Source organism: Falco cherrug, chromosome 9 (assembly GCF_023634085.1).
Source record: "Falco cherrug isolate bFalChe1 chromosome 9, bFalChe1.pri, whole genome shotgun sequence".
NCBI lineage: Eukaryota > Metazoa > Chordata > Aves > Falconiformes > Falconidae > Falco > Falco cherrug.
In genome coordinates, this window is record NC_073705.1 from 8273378 (window position 1) to 8293941 (window position 20564).

The 20564-nt window shown below is 46.5% G+C and overlaps 2 protein-coding genes across 13 annotated transcripts in view; one reads left to right on the forward strand and one right to left on the reverse strand.

Annotated features, from left to right (window-relative positions):
- Positions 1-6402, reverse strand: part of DDX31 (DEAD-box helicase 31) — a 50540-nt gene extending 44138 nt beyond the window's left edge. For 2 of the 7 annotated variants that reach the window (XR_008734040.1, XM_055721495.1), the window contains exons 1-7: positions 6193-6401; positions 4373-4626; positions 4103-4178; positions 3582-3625; positions 3058-3128; positions 2401-2465; positions 1517-1561 (exon numbers count right to left, since the gene is read on the reverse strand). Coding sequence is in view for 6 of the 7 variants with exons in the window: in XM_055721495.1 (XP_055577470.1) it covers positions 1517-1561; positions 2401-2465; positions 3058-3128; positions 3582-3625; positions 4103-4178; positions 4373-4626; positions 6193-6267 (630 nt within the window). In the remaining variant the exon portion in view is untranslated. Of the gene's footprint in view, positions 1-1516; positions 1562-2400; positions 2466-3057; positions 3129-3581; positions 3626-4102; positions 4179-4372; positions 4627-6192 lie in introns of all 7 variants that reach the window. The other 5 variants (XM_055721493.1, XM_055721494.1, XM_055721492.1 and 2 more) reach the window with 4 other exon arrangements.
- A 114-nt stretch (positions 6403-6516) lies between these two features.
- On the forward strand, positions 6517-19584 carry GTF3C4 (general transcription factor IIIC subunit 4). Of its 6 annotated transcripts, none has more exons than XR_008734038.1 (7): positions 6517-6887; positions 7702-9522; positions 11354-11484; positions 12439-12527; positions 13614-15786; positions 16041-16203; positions 19072-19584. XR_008734038.1 is itself a non-coding variant. In XM_055721488.1 (5 exons), exons 1-5 carry the CDS (start codon positions 6555-6557, stop codon positions 13676-13678), a joined length of 2439 nt encoding a protein of 812 aa, XP_055577463.1. In that variant the 5' UTR covers positions 6517-6554; the 3' UTR covers positions 13679-19584. The 6 variants fall into 6 exon arrangements, 1 of the variants encoding a protein (XP_055577463.1); XR_008734036.1 differs by having other exon boundaries at positions 13614-14066; positions 15682-15786; positions 16041-19584; XR_008734039.1 differs by having other exon boundaries at positions 13614-14066; positions 15682-15786; positions 16045-19584.
- Positions 19585-20564: the final 980 nt, after the last annotated feature.

The window sequence follows — 20564 nt, forward strand, 5'->3', positions numbered from 1 at the left end:
AAAAGAAAGTGAGCTCTGAAACAGTCCCTGGACTATAAAGATGGACTACAAGCCCCTTTGGCTCAAAAATCTGTAAGCTAATCCAGTTACGTATATCATCAGAGTTCTAAATATGTCCTTAATTTTTCTTCTAGAAGCTGCTTATTATTTTATTCTCTTGCATAATCCTTCTTTTATTACATTTGGACCTGTTCAAAAACCTCTCTATTGGTTCAGCTCCACAAGCCAGCTCTCAGGACAACAGAGACTTCTGCTGGCTTCTGTGAATGCCCCAGGGAGAAAACAAGCTAAAGGCACAGAAGATTTAGCTCTGCTGGAAAAGTAAAAAGGAAAATGGCGTAATTTCTGGAAGAAAACCACTATGAAAAGGGAATGCAGTTCAGAGGTTAGTTATCTTCTGGCAGTCAGGGCAGACCACATTATTCCCTCACTTGACCCGCAGAGTGACCATACCACTGGACCTTTACACCTCTTGGTTTCCCAGTCAGAGCAGAAGTGGTACGCACCACGCTTCCAAACCTAAATGCCCAGTCAGTGGGAAGCATTTAGCTCCTGGGTTTCACGTGTTGCCGACAGCCATTTCTGCTGTGGCAAGACTGAGAAGGCAAATGGGGCCACCCCAACTCACTCACAGGAGTCTGTGAGCAGGCCTTAGTTATGGGAGTAAAGTGTTTTAAATGCTCAGACTACATGTGCTATATACTACTACTTGCCAAGCTCTCAAGAAAGGTCGTTGCTTTCAATACAAAGTAAAAGTAATACCAACTGTAATTACAAATTATCTTCGTAAGTAGTCTCAATGGAAGCCCTTTAAACATGCTCACAAGCATGTTTCCTACGTGCTTAGTATTCATACAGCATCCTAGAGAGGCAGTAAGTTTGCTGCTGTAAAAATGTTAATAGCTTCAGAGCTTTCTCCTTTCACGGAACCAAGCTGAGATATTGCACTGCAGGTTGCATAAAATATTGTGCCCCAAACTAGATACCTGCAATCAATTCTCCCCATGGAAGTTATTATCATTTGACATACAAAAAAAACCACCCAACCCAGTTGATAAATCTCCTCTGAAATCACCTTTGCAATTGCAAATAATACAAATCAAATAGAAGAGTTCAGCGGAGAAACCAGCTCTTGGAAGCCTCATCTTCAGCATTCACTTATGAATTTGAAAAAAGGCCTTTAAAAATGAAATGGTTGTATAAACCTACACATTTACAAAGCTATTTCATTGGTTTTACTTACTTCTCTGTGTGAGCTAGGGTTTCTCCAGTCTTCACAATTATTTCCAACTGCATGAGGAAAATTTAAGAGATTCCTTCCTCCTTACTTTGGTATGGTGCTGAACAGGAACAACAACTCACCTCCAGAGAGCAAATGCCTTTTCTGTGAGGGCAGGATCTCAGCAAAAGGACAATGTTTCCTAAGACAGTCCCTGGTGGACCTACACCTACACACTAAAGATCAGTGTTCAAACACTCAGATTCAGACAGAATCAAAAGAAAAAAGGTCACCTACCTCTCTTGTTGGGACTAATATGAGTGCGTAAGGCCCATCACTGCGCTGCAAACAAAGAAGACGAGGTCCACTAAGAAGAACGTAGCAGTGATAATCAGAGCACTTTCCACATCTAACTGCTATTAGCCAACAAAGCGAATTCTGAATTTAGTACAAGTATGTACACAGTTTGGGGTACTCACCCCATAGCTTTTAAAAAAAATCAACAGTCTTTCAAATACCAATAGCACACTGCCTTCTCTTTCCTGCTTGGAAACCTGCTCAGAGTCATACCCAACGTTTTATTCCATATGTGTATTGTTTCACTCTTGTATTTCCAAGATGCAGAAATATTCTCATGTTTGATACACAGCAACAATCTGTAGGTAGTAGCTGCAGAAAGTAACAACCCAGGATAGGCTGGAAACATTTCAACCCATATGGAAAGTCAGGATGACCTCTTTCCATAAAATGCACAAGAGATGACAGAACTGCAGCTGCATTTTCTGGTCAACCAGATGATGCAAATTGGGAGCAACCATCAAATCTCACTCCATGTCAAAGATTAGAAACTTATTACTCCTAAAGACATGGCAGTAACCTTTGTTTTCAGTTCTCCCAGACCATTGCCTCTTTGGCACTCCACCTTCTCCAAACTTGACAATTTAGCCTATTTACAATTCAGCCTACTGCATGAAGTAATGGGGAATGTGTAATTTGTTCTTCTGTCACCTGTATCTCAAGGTACAGGAGAATCACATAAGCCATATGCACAAATAAAAGGGGAAGAGCCTGCTTGATCTTTGTATCAAGAAGAGACACTGATGACTACAAGATTAAAGCTGTATTTTATTTTTATTAATCTTAATATCAAAGGCAAATATATTTAATTCTGTTGCACCTACCTTTATTTTGGATTCCATTCCTTGCAAAGACTGCACAAGTGGAATCCCATAGGCAAGAGTTTTACCTTTTTAAAAGGGAGAAAATGAGAAGACTCTCCATCAAAAAAAACCCCGTGGCAGTTATGGCACTCCAGCAAATTAAAGAACCATTCATTCCACCATTCCTAAGCAGAGGTCAAAGTCTGGAAAAGTTTTAATTAAGCAGAAAGTGTCCAGAACTGAAGACTGACGGGCAATTCAGCAAAGGGTTAAATTAAACAAAAGACAGGTGGTGATATCCCACTAAGACCTATCTAAACAAATATCCCCACCCACCCAAGAAAACCAGACATCCAGACATAGTTTGCTGTAGAGCAAGCATGTCAATTTGTGTGGTAAGAGCTTGTGCTGCTGAGCTCTGCTGGCCTCCTGGCTCTGCAGCCCCAGCACGAGCTTGGAATAGGCCCCCACACAACGGCTGACAGCTGCATATCAATGTTCAGTCCCCCCACTGCGCTACTACTGAAGTTTGCACAGCATCTGTGTCACAGCAGTCCCACGCCAGGCACCCCAGCCTGTCATTTTTATGAGCTGTACTGGGAATGTGAGGTTTTGATTCTGTATTTGGGATCCGGGTTAATACGCCCTAGGGAAGGAGACTGGCATTTAAATACTGACCTGAACCAGTCTGAGATCTCACTAGAGCATCTTTGCCTTGCAGGAGCACAGGAATTGTTTGCTTCTGAACACTGCGTAACAAACGGAACGGGTTAGGAAATACAAATGCAACACAGGACAGAATCCTAAAGTTTGAACATACAGTGACTGTTTCAAAGCTGTTTACCCCAAATTCCATGCATTCATCTCTGCTGTGAAGCTACATCAGAGGAGATGATTTCTAAGGAAAGCCACTAGATAGGCATCAGATGTGATAAACTGAAAAAATTTTATGTTTTATGATTCAAGTCTCAAATTAGAACACAGGACTCCAAGCTTCCGTCTTCAGCTGTGACAACTGACTTTGCTGTGTAACTTACAAGTTACTTCTCATCCCAAATTTTGAAAGCAACCGACCCTGTGGCAAATGCAACAGCTTAACAGGTACTGTGGTCTTCACAAACCAATTACATATAATGAAACAATCACAGATCATTGGCTTTAAGGGGTAGCAAAGTGCATGGGTTTTATGTCAATTTGCTTACCTGGTCATGCTACTTATCTTTAGGACTGTGTTTATTGTGGAGATCTAGAGAGATAATAAAGAGCAGTAAATAGGTTTCATTGTCAAACTGTTCCTTTTGTAACTTCTTGTAGTGCAAGACGGAGCAAACACCAGAAGACTGATGCTTGTTCTCTGCACTACTGGTTCAGAACAACAGGATATAAAAGTTCCCATGTTCTCAAAACACTTCTTAGTTAATTAGAATTACACCATTGTGGTACATCACAAAATATCAGACTTGTTCCAATACTACACTCCTGAATAGTTTTCTGTGGTTCTTTGGTATTACAGCTGCAAACAGTGAAGGGTGCTGAGTCAGTGCGTTTAGGGATGGGTCAGGCCACCAGCCAGCGCACTGAGCTAAGAGACTGCAGTAAAATCAGGCAAAGTACTGGCAAGCCTGTCCAAGCCATCATGAATAAAGGTGCATCTCTCAGCTCTCTAACCTGCTCCCCACCCAAAAATGCATGTTTCAAAGCGCACAGCCTTCCAGCCACTCACCAGATGCGGATGGAGGTCCAACTGGCTAAAAGAATCCTTAGTGAAAACATTTTCTTGCACTTGCCGCACTGCTTTTCTGAGTTAGGGGAAACAAACCACACCAAAACAAAGCACACGGTGAGTTTAAAATTATACGACAGTATTCTATGTAAACAGCAATGAAACTAGGTGTACCCAGCAACTGCTTTGCCCAAGCAAGGGCAAGAATTCAAGACACTGAATTTCAAGGCATTGAAAGGGTTTTTTTTTCCTCCCATTTGTCTAAATTACCTGTGAACTTCTGGGATCTCAGGGTTGTTTTTGAACAGGCTGGACGTCTTAATGGAAGGTTTGCTTTTCTGGCTTTTATTTCGCTTGTCAGTCAACTGCTTCTTAGGAAGAGATTTCTGTGAGGAACTTTCCTTCTCCCTGATGTCAGCTTCTACAGGACATTTCTGGAAGGCGCTTACTGATGGCTTACATTTCCGTTTCAAAGGTGGGTTTCCATGCGGTGACTGGAGCTTTCTTTTCAGAGTGGTAGACTGCTTTAACATTAACAAACCAGACAGCAAGAATTAATTAACGACTGAGAATTAACAACATGATATCACGTTCAGCACAAACATCAGCCCACAGATAGAGCCCTTATTTTTGGAATCCCCTACCCCATGACTGAAGAAACTAAGTTTGAATTTTTGCAGCTATGTAGTTGCTGCTCTTAACAGATTCACCACTGCACCTGAGACCTCTGAACTACAAAGGGAAATCTGAAGTCACATCTAGTGCTCATCTCTAAAGGCTTTCATCTAGCTTCTCCAGTAACTGAGCAGAACATACTTTAAAAACCTATCTCAAAAGCTCTGCAAATCTCCTGATTACATTAAAGCCATCCCCGTAGGCTTCTTTCTTCTGTGGGCTGGAGGGGTGGCCCGTACTTCACTCCAATTTAGGCTTCTGCCAACTTGCAGCATTTCTGAGCTCTTTATTTCGTCTTCTGCAGCAATCAGTTTACTTTACTGATATCCCAATCATCTTAAGCTAAACTTTTGCTCTTCCCATATCCCTCCAGGGATAGTGAAAAAGAAAACTAACTTTCTTTGGTCCCCAAAGCTCTTCAGTGTCCCCCAGCCTTTTTTCAATGAAATTGTTTTTCCAGACCCAACTGCAAAACTCCTAAAACATGTGAAATGCCAGCACAACCCTGCCCCGTTTTTGTCCTCTCTCTCTTCTGCGCTCCTACTTGCACACTCTGATTTTCTGTGCCCTCCTGAGAACCACACCGCTTCCAAGCTCTGTAGCTTTTTTCACTTGTTTCTGTGCATTTCTGGAAATCAATTCAGTATCGGAAAAATGACAGTGGTCATTTTGAAACCAGGTCATAATATAACCAGGGTAAATCCTGGCAAACGCTTACCTCTCACATACTTTTGCACAATATTTTATGAACTATTTACAAATCAAGAATAACCAAAACAACCCTAAATCCCTGCAGCAATAATTTTATGACTACAAATGTTTAGTTAACTTACTCTTGTTCTCCTTTCCTCAAACACGGGAAAGTAAAGCTGTCGTCCCTGGGATTCACAGCATCCCTCTGAGTAGCAGCTCTCCCCACACGACCCCCCCACCCCACCCCCATTTCCAGCCTCCCCTAGAGGCAGCCCCCTCCCTCGGAAGGCACGGGGGGGCGCAGGGCCCCCCGCAGCACACAGAAGCGCAGCCCAGCCCAGCTGCCACCCCGCCCCCAGCTCGCCCCTCACAGCCATCACCGCGGGGGCGCAGGCCCCTACGCAGGTACCGGGCCCATCTCGGGGGGAGCCGAAACAAAGTCTCCATTTAATAACTTTTCGCAGGCTGGCTCCCCCCGCCCCGCTGAGCACGGACCCCCCGGGCCAGCCCCCGGCCCGTGCCCCCCCCCCAGGCCCCGGCCCCGGCCCGTCTCGCCCCCCCCCCGCCCCAGGCCCCGGCCCGTGCCTCCCCCCCCAGGCCCCGGCCCCGGCCCGTGTCCCCCCCGAGGCCCAGAGCCGCGGTCCCGGCCCGAGGCGGCTCCCCGGCTCCCGGCAGAGGGCCGGCCGTGAGGGCTGGGCTGACCCGGCCCGGCCCGCACCTACCCGGCTGGCGGCAGCGGGCCCGCGTTCCCGCGGCGCCGAGCGCAGGTTGAGCAGCAGCGGCCCGGCCGCCGCCATGGCCCCCCGCCGCCTCCCGCAGGGCCCCGGGGCCGCCCCTCGGGCCGGGCCCAGCCCGTGAGGGCGGAAGGGAGGCGGAGGGGCCCCCTCGCACGAGCACGGCTGTTGGCCCGGGGCCCCCGCTGCAGGGACCCGGCGAGGGGGGTCCCGACCCTTCCGGCCGCGGCGCCGGGCCCGCGGGGCGGCGCAGGCAGCGGCGGGGCAGCCCCGCCGGGGCGGCCGGGGGCTTCGGCGCGGCGGCGGCGCATGCGCGGGGCGGCCCGAGCGGCCCGAGCGGCGGCGGCAAGATGGCGGCGGCGGAGCGCGGGGGCAGCCCCTCACTGGCGGCGGGGGAGGAGGAGCCGCCGCTGGGGCTCGACTCGCTGGTGGAGGAGGCGGCGGCGGCGGCGCCCAGCGCCGGGTTCCGGCTGACGGCGGTGCGGCGGGAGCCGGCGGTGCGGCTGCAGCACGGCGTCAGCGGGCTGGAGCCGCTGGCCTGGTCGGAGGACCACCGGGTGTCGGTGAGCACGGCCCGCAGCATCGCCGTGCTGGAGCAGCTCAGCGACGTGCACAGCGGCGGGCAGGAGATGGTCATCCACCGCACGGCCGTGCCCGCCCCCGCCGCCGCATGCCTCCTCAAGGTGAGCGGCCCGGTACGGCCCGGCCCCCCGCGGCGGCAGGGACCGGCAGGCCCCGGTGCCCCCGATCCGCGCCCCCGGGCGGTGGGACAGCTGCGGGCCCCCCCGCGCACAGCCGACCGCAGCGCGGGCAGCACTTGCTGCCTCGGTGGGTCTGGAAGTGAAATGCCCAGCGGCAGCCCCGGAGTGCCGGGGTGGGACGTATCCCGGCACCCAGCGGATTTCAGGGATCCTGAAGCATACCGGGTTTCCTAAGGATCGCTCGGGATCCAGTACTCCGAGGACAAAGATTCCAAAGTAGAAATCTTTCCTGGTTTGCTCCCTAAGCAGAAAGATTTTTGCAGCAGGGGCTGCTTTGGGCTTCAGGGGTGCAGCTGACATTTTAACGCTGCATAGCACGGAGGGGCAACAGGTCTGGGTGAACATCTCATTAAATAATAATTCTGTTGTTGCAGATCTGAATTTTTTCCCCCCAGACCATGCTGAGAATATGGAATAACTTGAGCTGCAACAGAGTGCTTCGCAGTTTGAGTGTTATGCCATGTACACGCTTGGAACAGACACATGAAAACAGGCTCGCTGATTCAGCAGACAAAAGATTCAATAGCTGACAGTCAAAACTATCCAGATTCAAGCCAACAGTGAAGCTCAAGTCTTTAAGAGCGATGTTAATTAACCATTGGATAGTGTGATACAGGTGCTGATAGGGGATGCTCTGTTTCAAATGGGAGTTAATTCCAGGGAAGTCAATTCCAGGGAAGTCTTCCTAAAACAAAGTTCTACAATTGCTTTAAAAGTTCTTTTTGTTATCTTTTAGGTTGGTCCAAAAAAGGAGGTAGCCGAATGTAAGGAGAAGTTTGCAAGTTCAGTGGATCCGACGGTTAGCCAAACTTTTATGCTGGATCGAGTATTCAATCCCGAGGGGAAGTCGCTGCCGCCTATGCGAGGATTCAAGTATTCCAGCTGGTCACCGCTGGGCTGCGACGCAAATGGAAGGTGCCTGCTTGCCGCTTTAACCATGGACAATCGACTGACCATCCACGCAAACCTCAACAGGCTGCAGTGGGTGCAGCTGGTGGACCTGACAGAAATCTATGGGGAGCGTCTGTGTGAAGCCAGTTACAAACTTTCTAAGGCTGACACTCCCAGGGGAGAACTAGGAGACTTCTCGGAATTTCAGCGGCGGCACAGCATGCAGACTCCAGTGCGCATGGAGTGGTCAGGCATTTGCACCACTCAGCAGGTTAAACACAACAATGAATGCCGGGATGTCGGTAGCGTGCTCTTAGCAGTACTCTTTGAAAACGGTAACATTGCCATTTGGCAGTTCCAGCTTCCATTTCTGGGTAAGGAATCAATTACTTCTTGCAATACCATAGAGTCTGGAATAAATTCCCCAAGCGTGTTGTCTTGGTGGGAATATGAACATAACAACCGAAAGATGAGCGGACTTATTGTAGGGAGCGCTTTTGGACCGGTTAAGATCCTTCCTGTCAATCTAAAAGCAGTCAAAGGCTACTTTACACTGAGACAACCCGTAGTCTTATGGCAAGAAATGGACCAGTTACCCGTGCATAGTATCAAATGTATTCCTCTTTACCACCCCTACCAGAAATGTAGTTGCAGCTTGGTGGTGGCTGCAAGAGGAGCTTACGTGTTTTGGTGTCTCCTGTTGATATCCAAAGCTGGTCTGAATGTCCATAATTCCCACGTGACAGGGCTTCATGCGTTGCCGATTGTGTCTATGACTGCGGATAAACAGAACGGCACAGTGTATACGTGCTCCAGTGACGGGAAGGTAAGGCAGCTGATTCCAATATTCACAGACGTTGCTTTAAAGTTTGAGCACCAGCTGATTAAGCTCTCGGAAGTGTTTGGCTCTGTCAGGACTCACGGAATAGCCGTTAGCCCGTGCGGTGCGTACTTGGCAGTTATCACGACAGAGGGCATGACTAACGGTTTGCACCCAGTTAACAAAAACTACCAAGTGCAGTTTGTAACCCTTAAGACTTTTGAGGAGGCAGCTGCGCAGCTCTTGGAATCTTCTGTTCAGAACCTTTTCCGGCAAGTGGACTTGACCGATCTTGTACGCTGGAAAATTTTGAAGGATAAACATATTCCTCAATTCTTACAGGAAGCGCTGGATAAAAAGATTGAGAGCTGTGGTTCTACTTACTTCTGGCGGTTTAAGCTATTTCTCCTAAGGATTTTGTACCAGTCGATGCAGAAAGCTCCCTCAGAGGTCATGTGGAGGCCTTCACACGAGGATGCAAAAATCTTGATATCGGATTCCCCTGGGATGGGCAGCACTGAAGATGATCAAGAGGAAGGAACTTCCAAACAAGCCAGCAAGCAGAGCCTATGTGACACGGGCAAAGGTATGGACATAGATGACACTGCAGATGATTCTCTTCCTCAGTCAAGTGACATAGGAGGCCGTGAGCCAATGGAAGAAAAGCTCCTTGAGATACAGGCTCAAATTGAGGCAGTAGAAATGCATTTGACACGAGAACACATGAAACGGGTGTTGGGAGAAGTTTATCTACACACATGGATTACAGAAAACACCAGTATTCCCACCAGAGGAGTCTGTGACTTCTTAATGTCCGATGATGGCTATGATGACAGAACAGCACGCGTAAGTGCACCTCTATGCTCCGGGGGTTTGGTGTTACAAGTTTCTTCTTTCTCTCCCCTCTGTATCCTTAAATGAAAATACAACTTTGGGGTGGGAAAGAGAACCGCGATCATGTCATCCTTGCCAGTCAGCTTCTGTAGAGCATACAGCTTAAGGTGTCCTTCCTTGAAATGACGGAGTAGGAGGGAACATAAATACAGATCTTGAAATCTGGATCAGGGACAATAAAGAATGAGCATGCCTGAGTTTCTGCAGAAAAAGGGAGAGGACTGTGGCCATTCCGCTGCTGTTGGTCGGTTTAGAACATGTACTGATGGAGAGGGATGTTTGTTTAAATGGCTAAGCTCATTTAATCTCTCATCTCTCCCAAACTAAACTTAGGAGGTATTTCTTCTAGTCAGTTGTGTCTGCAGTTCTAATTTTAAGACTTGCAGTATCACTTCTTGAAGTATTTATAATTGAAAGTACTGGGACTGTTCAGGTGGTAGCTCAGGTCTTGTCATTACTCCGTGCACCTTCAGTGGACAGATCAGTTCCAGAGGTTTGGAAGGGGGTGGTGGTCAGGAGTTAAATCCAGTGATTCAGACCTTCATGCAGGGCTTCCAATTAACCAAGCTGACTGAACGTCTTTGTTATGACATACATGGCCTGAACCTTCAGGCATCCTTGCATTTATTCAACTACAATAAATAACCATAATTGAATGCTTGGCCGTGATAGGAACTCTTCCCACGCTTGCAGTACTCCCTACCAAAACAAAAGCATAACTGCAAGGACAGTATCCTGACTACTGCAACGTGTAGAGTAAGCATTTGTGGCAGGACATAAGGGATCAGTGAACCTTGCGCTGGGCAGTGAAGTTTTCGGGATATAGATGTCAGACAAAGGAAGCTTCAGCGGGAACACTACCATCAGCCTCTCCGCTCCTAAGGCGTGATGACAAGAATGTCTCAGACTGTATCTCTTTGTATGAGCAGAGGACAGGTCTTTTCAGTACCTAAGTCCTTAAATCACTTGAACTCTAAAAATCAACCTTTACGTTGCATCCAGAAAGACAGAGGAAGGAAGCACACTTCCATTACTGATGTCGTGTGGCCTCTGTGCTGGTCTTGGAAGCAAGCAGGCCACACGGTGTGGCCATCAGTAGTTCACTAGGAAAGTATTCTGGCAGAACTGTGTTTTTCTAGCATCCAGTTACTATGAATTGAAGGTTGGAGAAGTTGCTTTTTGTATCTTTTAAACAAGATTCTTCTTTTTATAGCTATTAAAAGCTGGCTTCCAGATTCTGGTTTACCTCTTCAGTTTGCTGTCACATTTTAAAGGTCCTTGGGATGTGTTTTATATCTATTGGAATGTCCAAGACAAATTTGATCACATCAGTGTTCTACTATAAGCATTATGTTTGCTCTAAGATGACTGCTGAAGAACACATCCAGGTAATTCGGAACAGGAGATCGTTTTTTAGCACATGCATTGTGAGAGGCATGAGAAAAAGCATTGCTGTAATGGTCAGTGGCATCCTCTAAAGTGGTGTGATACCAATTTCTTCAGTGCTTTTACAATTTGCCAGTAGCTTACCATAACACTATTGCTCATAAGTTCTGTATCCCTTTACTGCGGGACAGAAATCTTTAGGAGGTAACAATAAAATGATAATAAATTAATAACTATCAAGGTATTTATTTCTTACACTTTTATTTCTTGGAATTCGGTGAGCATAGATCTTTGCACCCTGTATCATATTCTGAAATCTCAGTATCCCAAGAATGTTTCCACCTTTCAGTAGGCAGCTGCCTTGCTGTGCACAATGCTGACTGCTGTGTATTCCCAGGTGCTGATTGGGCATATCTTAAAGAAAATGAACAAACAGACTTTTCCAGAGCACTGCAGCTTGTGTAAAGAGATCCTGCCGTTCACCGATCGCAAACAGGCGGTCTGCTCCAACGGACATATTTGGCTCAGGTAATTGGGTCTTAAAGAGTTTTTGCTGCCCTTTGGGTAATTTAACCATACTTAAATAGCTGACTTAAAACACTTCCTAGTGTTGGAGTAAAAAGTCACGAAGCATGTTTTATCCATGCTGCAGTTAATTGCAATTTTTGCTGGCAGTTAACTTGTAGACATTGTAGACTGGATTTGGTTCTCCTGCCAGTACACTGTTTTTTAAATAATTTATCAAAAAATCAAATATAAACAGATATATCAAAATTTAAGATTTTGATCATTTTACCTTTTTTCCTTCAAGTAGGGGGAGGACGGGGGCAGGGAGAAAGTAGGTGAGGGGAAATAAAGCACAAGTCATCCTTTGGAACAGCACAGGAAGGAGGGTTTGTTTTAGCTACCAAAGCATTTGAAAACAAAGTAATTTAACAAAAGATTATTGGAAACAGCCACACTGAGAAATCAGACAAGATCTGGAACATCTAGAAAAGGAAATCTTCCAACATCAATGTGCTGAGTACATGGTGATTGTCCCTGCAGACTTGGCCAGTCAGTAGTCTGCCACAAAGAAAAACCTTTGCCTAACAGGTACTACATGCTAGCTTGGCTAAAGAGTCATTGCCTTAAAGACACTGTGGGTCTTCCCCTGTGCAGTGACTCTCAAGCTTTTCACCTCTTCTACTATATGCTAAAATTTTTTGGCCAACGCTGAAACTTTTTTTCAATGGTATTATTGATTTTTGGCCTTTTTCTTTTTTGTGACCATATGTAATTGGGTACGCTAGCACAGTTTCATTTACCTGAATTAATAAATTATTAATTTTCATGTTTAATGTGGTTCATTACTGCCCTTACTCTCAGAAAGCAAGGTCTGTTGGGAACAGAACCCAGCCTCCAGTCAGGGCCTAACAGCAGGTCGCAAAACAAAACAGTAAAACCCCAAGCCTCTTGATAAAACTATTTGTCCTTTCACAGGTGCTTTCTAACGTACCAGTCCTGCCAGAGTTTGGTATACAGGAGGTGTTTGCTTCATGACAGCATTGCACGGCATCCAACCCCAGAAGGTAAACTGTTCCCATGGCCAAAAAGGGCAGGATTATGTATTCTTAAGTTTTATCTGCAAAATGACTTGAATTAGTTTCACAGACCTTTCTCTTTGAGGCAGTTATCATGTGAAGTACCGGTACCCTGTGCTTCACGGAGTCCTGTTGTTGTCCATGCATTAGTGGCATACGTTAACTACAAAATAGTGACTGCAGAAGTTCATTTATAAATACTGCGTTTTTATAAATACTGCATTTTTAATGGGAGCTGGCAAAACACATAATCTGTGCTGGAGTGCTACAACGGTTCGTTTATATTCTGGTTGAATCTGTTAGCATCCAGATCTGCAGGAGCTGAAGGTCTTTGACATTCCATTTCGGTGCAGGCCGTATTGATCCAGCACAGGTTAAGAAACAGTTGGCACCTTGCTGGCTTCGGCCCCAGACCTGCCGTGAGTACGTCGTTCAGAGGCAATAATGGCAGGCGGCAGGGGCCAGTCAACCTTTTGGCTTTGCATTTTCAGAATGTGAGGAAGGACAAGCTGTGCAAGAAAATTTTTTCTTCCCAACCAGTACACTTTAAAAAACCCATGGTGTACTCTCTAACAGTTTGCCTTAAAGTGTAGGTGATACTTTTCCTCTCCCTATAGTATGTGGGTATTCCAGTCAGCACTAAGGATCAACTACACAGCTTAAACCTCTGTAGAGAGAGGCTGTAAACTTAATTTCCTTATATTGGAGAGGGACAAAGAAATGGGAACAAAGAACTCCATTATGCAGAAGATCTAATTTCAGTTAAGAAAATGAGAACACTACATTTTAGCATGGTGATGATATCTGAACAGCTACATAGGAAAAAAGAAATAAAATGAGTATGTAATGATATAGCATGCACTGTTTCACCTTAATTATGTCTCCTACTGAAGTGGAAGTTAAACTGGCATTACTTGAAAGTTCAAGGCAGGAATGGAGTTGGATTCCTCTGAATTCTTAGTTAATGCTGCATGGTGAACATATACAAACAGTCTCGGGGTTTGACCATCTCGGGCATCATTCCTGTGTTCATCTCTGCCCCCAGCTTTAAACAACTTGTTTTCTTATTTACAGATCCTGAATGGATCAAGAGGTTATTGCAAGGACCTTGCACGTTCTGTGATTCTCCTGTGTTCTAGAGAACAGCTATGTAAAGGTTGAAAGTATTTTCTCTACTGCATAAGCTCCCTTCAGTCTCAAAGGACACAGAGCACAGGAATACAGACTTTACTGGAGGGGGAAGACATCGTCCACGGCCCTGTAAATAGAACACCGGCGGTTCTAGAAACTTCTTAAGGCCAGAGCCCGTTCCATGCTCCAGAAACAGGAGTACATCTGCAAGAGCGAGTTTATAAAGCAGTATGGAAATGCACCCCGTTGAAGCATGAACAGCTGGACACGCTTCCTTGTACTGAAAAGGAACTGAAGTCTTAAGCACGCGGTGTGAGCTGTCCTTTCTGCCTGACAGCTGTGTGATTTCCCAAAAGCGGGCATGGGAACAGCGGAGCTGCCTCTTGAATGGTCTTGGTGGGTAGAGAAGGCTTCGGCTTGTAGTGCTCTCATTTGCTTTTTAATAAGCACTGGCACTTGCTGCAGAATGTTAAAACTATCAGAATAATTTGTGGTTCTACCTTCTTGCAGAGTGAAGCGTCTGCCGGTTAGCCACAGGAAAGAAATTGGCCTTTATACTAGTTTCACTTAAAGTCTAGAAGAATAACTGCCTATTAACTGTTCTAACGGTATCGCAGTCAGAGGGGTAATACTGGCTGCCTGGGTCAAATATGGATCGTTAAGAAGAATTTTTATATGTAATAATTATTAAACTAATAGCAATTAGATTGAACACTAATATATATATATAATGTCCAATGCTCCTAAGTCTTCTGCCCCTCTTTCTTTTTCTGAACTGTTCTACTTCCTAGCTTTTGCCAACATATAAGCCTTTTGTTTCACTTAAGCCTCTACCAACAGGAATCATCTTTTCCAGTGTAAGTCGGTTACCAAAACCATGAGCCATTTCCCCTATCTTCAACTGAATGGAGAGTCTCCCTCCTACAGTAATGGTGTTTTACAGAATTTGACACAGAATTAATCACTCCCAGCTGACAGTTTCTCTTTCCATAATAACAGCCCAAACAAAGCATCCCAAACCCAAACACCACTATGGCTAACATGGTTTCCACAGGTGGTCGTGGGGTCTGGTGAATCTATTCTTGTATAACCCTGACGTTCTCATCAAGAAATTCAGAAATACGCCAGTGATGTAGCATGGCTGAGCCCAGAAACTTATTCTGCCTTCTAACTGTCCTATCAGAAAAAACATCTTTCTCTCTTTGGCATCTAGTTCCTCTGGGGAGCAGAAGAATCCTTTTCAACTTCCTATGCAGTGTTAGAGGAATAATACCTCCAAAATGTGTATAGTTACTTGGTACAGTTTGTCTTGTTAACTTGTCAAATAATCCAAAGTTTATGTATTTACGTTCTTCGGAGTACCAATCTAGACACTCAGATGTGTTGCCCTGTTTGTGATTCATGACACTTCTAATTGTGTGTGAAGTGCTATATAGCTATTTGAGAAATCAAGGAATTGTCCTGATGGTATCAGTCTCCAGCAATGCATGTGTGGGTTGGTGCTTACGCTTCCTTGATTCGATGACTATGCATATTTTCTTAACATTCCTTGATTTTTAGTAGGAGCAAATTTTTTTCAGCTAATGTTAAAACAAGTCAGCTGTCCTTACTATTCAGTGTTTCATGCATTAAGCATGATAGTGCTTTGGCAGAGAATAATATTAATATAGCAGCCTAGAACAGCAGAAGCACATTCATCTGTAAAATAATTAGCCTTGTTTGTAAATATCCTTGGAAGTGATACCATAATTGTATTAAAGAAATGTTTAGTTTTTTATTGCTGTGCATTGAAAATTGAAATTACTTCAGTGTATCTGCAAAGAAAGAAAATTTAGATCGTGATAGTATCTAGTAAAACAAACAGGAGCCTCGACACTCAACGCGTGCATAGTTTGGGGCCAGGTGCTGTACCTGGGGCAGCTTTTATCTTCTCATTCCCAGTGCTGATGGGGTTTGGGGGGGAACAGGACATCAATTTTCAGTAAGAGCTGAACAGAAGGTTTATTCACAGTGGTAGAGAAAACATTCTAAGTGGAAGCTGCAAGTCCTTGACCAGTTCACCAGTGAGAGATTCACCTGACTGCGGAAAAGCTGAGAGCGCGCTCCAGAACCACGTGTAAGTGCTTTTAAAAAAAGTCAGAGAACATTTCTTTGATACTGGCTTAGAAACCATAATGATATCCTGATCTGCTTTAAGTCTGGCTGACCAAAAGGATCAGCATGGTATCATTAGATTAATTCCTCGTGATTACTTCTAGCAGTTGTCTTGAATTTCCCTGGAATCAGTTTTAATGCTGTAGACATGTAGAAGCTCTAGTACACCTAGCATTAATGTTGCAGCATTAATGTTTATTTTCCTTGTCTTTCAAGGCAGTAGATACTCAGTATACCATTGCCAGTTTATTTAACCTGATTTATGACTGCTGGGAGAATGGAATTTTAAAGCCAGTGATGCCTGTCGGCTTTGTCTGCATGCCAGTGGAGATCCTTTAGCACAAAGCTTTCACTCCTCACCCCGGCCCATTCACAACAGGTAAAGAGGTATTGTGATTTAATTTGTTTTTTAAACCATCACTGGTCCCTAAGTGCATCTTTAACCAGTATCGGCTTGAGTAGCATAGCGTGCCTCAGAGCAGTAACATTTAACCTGTGGCGCTGATCTTGCCTGACTTTCCTGCCCCGCTGGCAGCTAAGGTTCCTCTGGGAAGCCTTGTGTCTGTCCCTGGCTCGCGGCTTGCAGCTCTGGGGACACGGAGGTCAGTCCCGTTCCTGTTGGAGAACGGTAACGACCCAGGGGGCTGCAGCAGCCCTGCGATGCGTTATCCCTCACGTTGTCCTAAGAAACCGCTTGCTTCGTACCACACGAGGAAGGCAGCAGGCGAGGGAGGTGCGAGCACGTGCTGCCAGAGCCTCGTGCTGTTTTGCCATTAACAGAGTTGACTTCTCAAACGAACACATCATGGAGCTATCCAATATTTAGGCCCAGGCTGTTCTGAGACACCAAGATAAGTATTCGAAGAGGAAATCCCACAAAATCAGAGTTTATTTCGCTAAGTTTTTGCCCTGAGTTTTGCAAGATCATAATCAAGCGACTAGATGAAGGCTCTCCTCAACTCCTTTGCCGTTTGGTGGTGAATGCCGTGGCTGTTTATGGTGCCTCATCTCCAGAGGAAGAATAATGCTCCAGCAGAGACTAAGCGGTTCTTGAAGTGCTGCTGCTTTTGTTTTTAAAAAAAAAAAAAGATTGCGGTACTTGCTCTTGCATCTGAGAATTAATAAGCAAGAGATGTTGTGTTCTGTGTCTGAAGCTAATGTGTCATTGTCCTTGATAAGTACCTTCTGATAGCTTTTAAGATTTGCTACTCGTGCTGATAACCAGTTTATCCCTCTTCCACTGGGATGAAGAAATCCAGGCCAGGCCAGGTTCGATAGGTACACGGAAGAGCTCTGGACCGTACAGCTTCTGAGTGCCTTGGTGCTGGCTGCCGTTGTTTGAATGAAGGTGGAAGTTTGGGATCAGGAGGACTCTGTCTTGGGTCTCCAGACTACACCTCCTGCTCTGGAACTGGTGACAGTGGGACTCGTTGCTGCCTTTTACCTTAATTCAGCTGTGGGTTGGGGACTTCCATCATTCAATCATCCTTTCCTTTGCCGTGTTCCCCCATCCTATTAATCCTACTGTGTATTTCTAGAGAGAAAACACTACGGTTGCTAATACATACATACAGGCATTAAATACTTCCCCGATTTCCTTAAACTTACCAGGTTCTCCACTGGCTAATGTATCATCAGTGATTATGGGCAGCATAACAGCATTTATTCTATCCTCATTAAGGGTTTCTTGACATAAAAGAACTGAATGCAAACATTTATAGTCCTAGTTAAAGGCTAACAAATCACACTTGTACTGTTATGCCCTAAACTAACATTTACAGGAGACTTCTTTGTACAAGTTTTAATTTCTCAGGTACAGAGCCCACCGTTTACGATGTGCCCGGCTTGTGAAGCTGTGGGCAGCGTCGTGGGCACAGCTGCTGGGGTCTCAGTTGCCACCTACAGGTAACGACATCAGAGCCAGTGAGGCAGAGAGCCCATCCCTGCTCCTCCTCACCCTCACCATGGAGCAGGTCGGGGTTAATCGCTGAAGGTGCCACTCTTTGGGCAGCAGCTAAACTTGGTGCCTGAGACAGACTCGCGAGGCCAGTTAGATGTGTCGACCACCAGTTCTCTCCCAGGGGCAGGACGGTGGCTGCAGAAGAGGAAGTTGCCTCTTCGTTCTCTCTCGTCTGCCTTCCTGCGTGAGTGGGGCTGGGTACAGCGGCGATAGCCCCCCACGTGTCTGCCCCCTGCCATCAGTCAGGATCAAGTGCTTGTTGGCATTTTACAACCTAGTTCATGCCATTTATTGGATTCTTTCCAGCAGTCACCTTATAACAGCGTAGTTAGTAGCAGTTCAATACTTTAAACTTCAAGATCTGTTACATTGCAGAGCACTCATTCATATTTTTGCAGTGGGAAGGATGGGCAATAGCAGTCTTGGCTTCAAAGTGGTGGTAGTCACAGCAAAAGTCAGATTTATAATAAGCATTTAACTGGAAGAAGGTGTTTATGAGTTCTCAGTAAATAAAACGCAAAATGCTCACAGTAGTTATCGATACGTCTGTCCTCATCCCCCTCTTGTATTCCTTTTGAGGCTTTCTGCATCAGGCCTGTAAACTCAGAAATGATGCTGGTTATTGGAATTGCATCAAAAGGGGTGGGCTTTGGTCTTTAACCAGAACCGGGACAAATGCCTGTGCGGAGACGCCTGCCAGCTTACAGCTCCCTTGCACCACCTGCTTGGAAAGCTGCTTCTGTTCCCCTCCACCTGGGTAAACAAGGACAAGTCAAGCTTGGCTCTGTTCAGCTGGAGCCATGTCCTGCCTCTACAGCGTGCGGGAATCTTAACGAGATGGAGCTGAGCCTTCTCAGGGAAGTTCTTAATCCAGGATAGTTTTCTACAGCTCACAGAGGTTACTATGAATGTACCGCAGTGCTCACAGAGCTTTAGTTTTCACTTCTGACAGAGGAGGGCCTTGTGTACATACTCTCACTTTAATCTGTCTGTGCTAATCTTTGGCTGTATTCTGTTCTAACTCATACTTTACACTGGAGACGTTCCCAGACCCTTGGTGCCAGCTGGAATTTTCTTACTCTGTCGCTATTTTCAATGCTAACTCCGTTTTTAGCACCCTTTGTTCAAAAGACCTGGGGCACTGCTGCCCCGCCATAATCCGGGTGGCACCCTCGGGAGTGCCACAGCTGCCCGCGCGGGTGACAGTCCTCATTGCCGCAATGCAGTCGGCACACAGGGTATTTAGTAGCATTAACTACAGTGGAGTAATTCCCTGTGCTGTCCTAGGCTGCGGCTGAACCGACCCAAATGTGACTGCTGGGAGGACCTTTGTCCCAGGAGGACTCGCACGCTGCCGAGAGCCTCCAGCAGGAGTTACAGGGCTGTGCCAGCCCCGCGGTGTTATTTAACGTGGAGCTCGGAGGCCAGCCCTGGAAAGGGAAAACCCAAGAGCCGTCCAAATGGAAGTGTTCAGAGGAGAGTTTAATTGCTCCACGAATCTAGTTGATCTCTCTGTACTACTTTAATTCCGTTCTGGAGTGTCGTATCAGGCCAACCGTGCCGTTCCCAGGCTGAACAAAAAGCAAAGTTTAGTTTTATTCTTTAGTTTCTGGATTTTTCCTTTGAGACTTAGTTCATGGGAGGATCTGACAAAGTTGCTGTGAATATTGATGATGTCTATATGGCACATTTTGTAAACGTGAAGCAAACCTGGATGGATGTTTTGTATACTGCGACGGTAGCATTGTAATCCTGCTCCTTTTTTTATTCAAAATAAATAAATAAAATCCTTGTTTGTAACATCTGTATTTTAAGGGACTGAATTCCTGGGAGGGACAGGGGGTGCCGCGAGCTGAGACTGGCAAGAAAAAGCAGCGTGCTTAACTACCCAGCCCTTCAATGTAAGACTTCACACTTAAAAAAACAACTTGATAATAACAATCTTCCTGCGGCCGCTGTCACAGAACACGAGTGACAAAGCCCGGGCGAGAACCCTGAGCCTGATCGTGCCCTTCAGCCACACCACCATGCCCTTCTCGCCGGGGGTGGTTCAGCCCCTCTTTTCCCCAGCCTCACGAACCGCCGCGCTGCACCCCTCCAGCTCCAGAAAACAATCCTAAAGCACCGACTTTCTTCAACGGGAGGGGCCTGACAACACCTTTTCTTTTCTTCCGTAGAGTCAAACAATTCTTGTCGCACATAGATGAGAACGGCCTGGGAGCACCTGCTCGCAGAGGGGAATAGGCAGTTTGCTGCGTGCGCCGTGTAGGACAAGAGGCACCTTCCAGGTTCAGTTTTGGCAGCTGCGACGCAGACGGACGGTGACAGGGTCAGAACCACAGTTTGCTCCTACTTAAGATCAACTGGGCTGCTCTGGGAAGCAGGACTGGGGGCGCTGGCCCCTGCCAAGCTGCCTTTGCTCCAAACCAAACTGGACGGACCTGCAGATGTGCGTGGCTGGCGCTTCCATTGCTACAGCCCCGCAGCTCCAGCACCTTGCGAGCGGACGGTGGCACCACCGGCTACGCCCGAGGGCTCTGCGCTGGCACCGCACCGAGCGGCACGCATGCCCCTCGGGGAAAGCCGAGAAACCAAAGGAGGCGGCAGGGAAAACCTGCCAGAGCTGCAGGGGGTCACTGCAGAGGTGGTGCAGGAGGGCTGGGTCTCCTGCCTGGGGTGCTCACGCATCCTTCCCTCACAGCGTGCCAAGGGATCCATTCTTTGGAGCAAGTGGACACAAAAGTTTGTGGAACAGTTGGACACACTCATCTTGTCACTGA

What these genes read in the sequence shown, in the direction of transcription:
- GTF3C4 (XM_055721488.1), top strand. Translation starts at nt 6,555, where the DNA reads ATGGCGGCGGCGGAGCGCGGGGGCAGCCCCTCACTGGCGGCGGGGGAG. An exon ending in CCGCCGCATGCCTCCTCAAG is followed by an intron (nt 6,888 to 7,701) that starts GTGAGCGGCCCG and finishes GTTATCTTTTAG; the next exon opens with GTTGGTCCAAAAAAGGAGGT. An exon ending in ACGGCATCCAACCCCAGAAG is followed by an intron (nt 12,528 to 13,613) that starts GTAAACTGTTCC and finishes TCTTATTTACAG; the next exon opens with ATCCTGAATGGATCAAGAGG.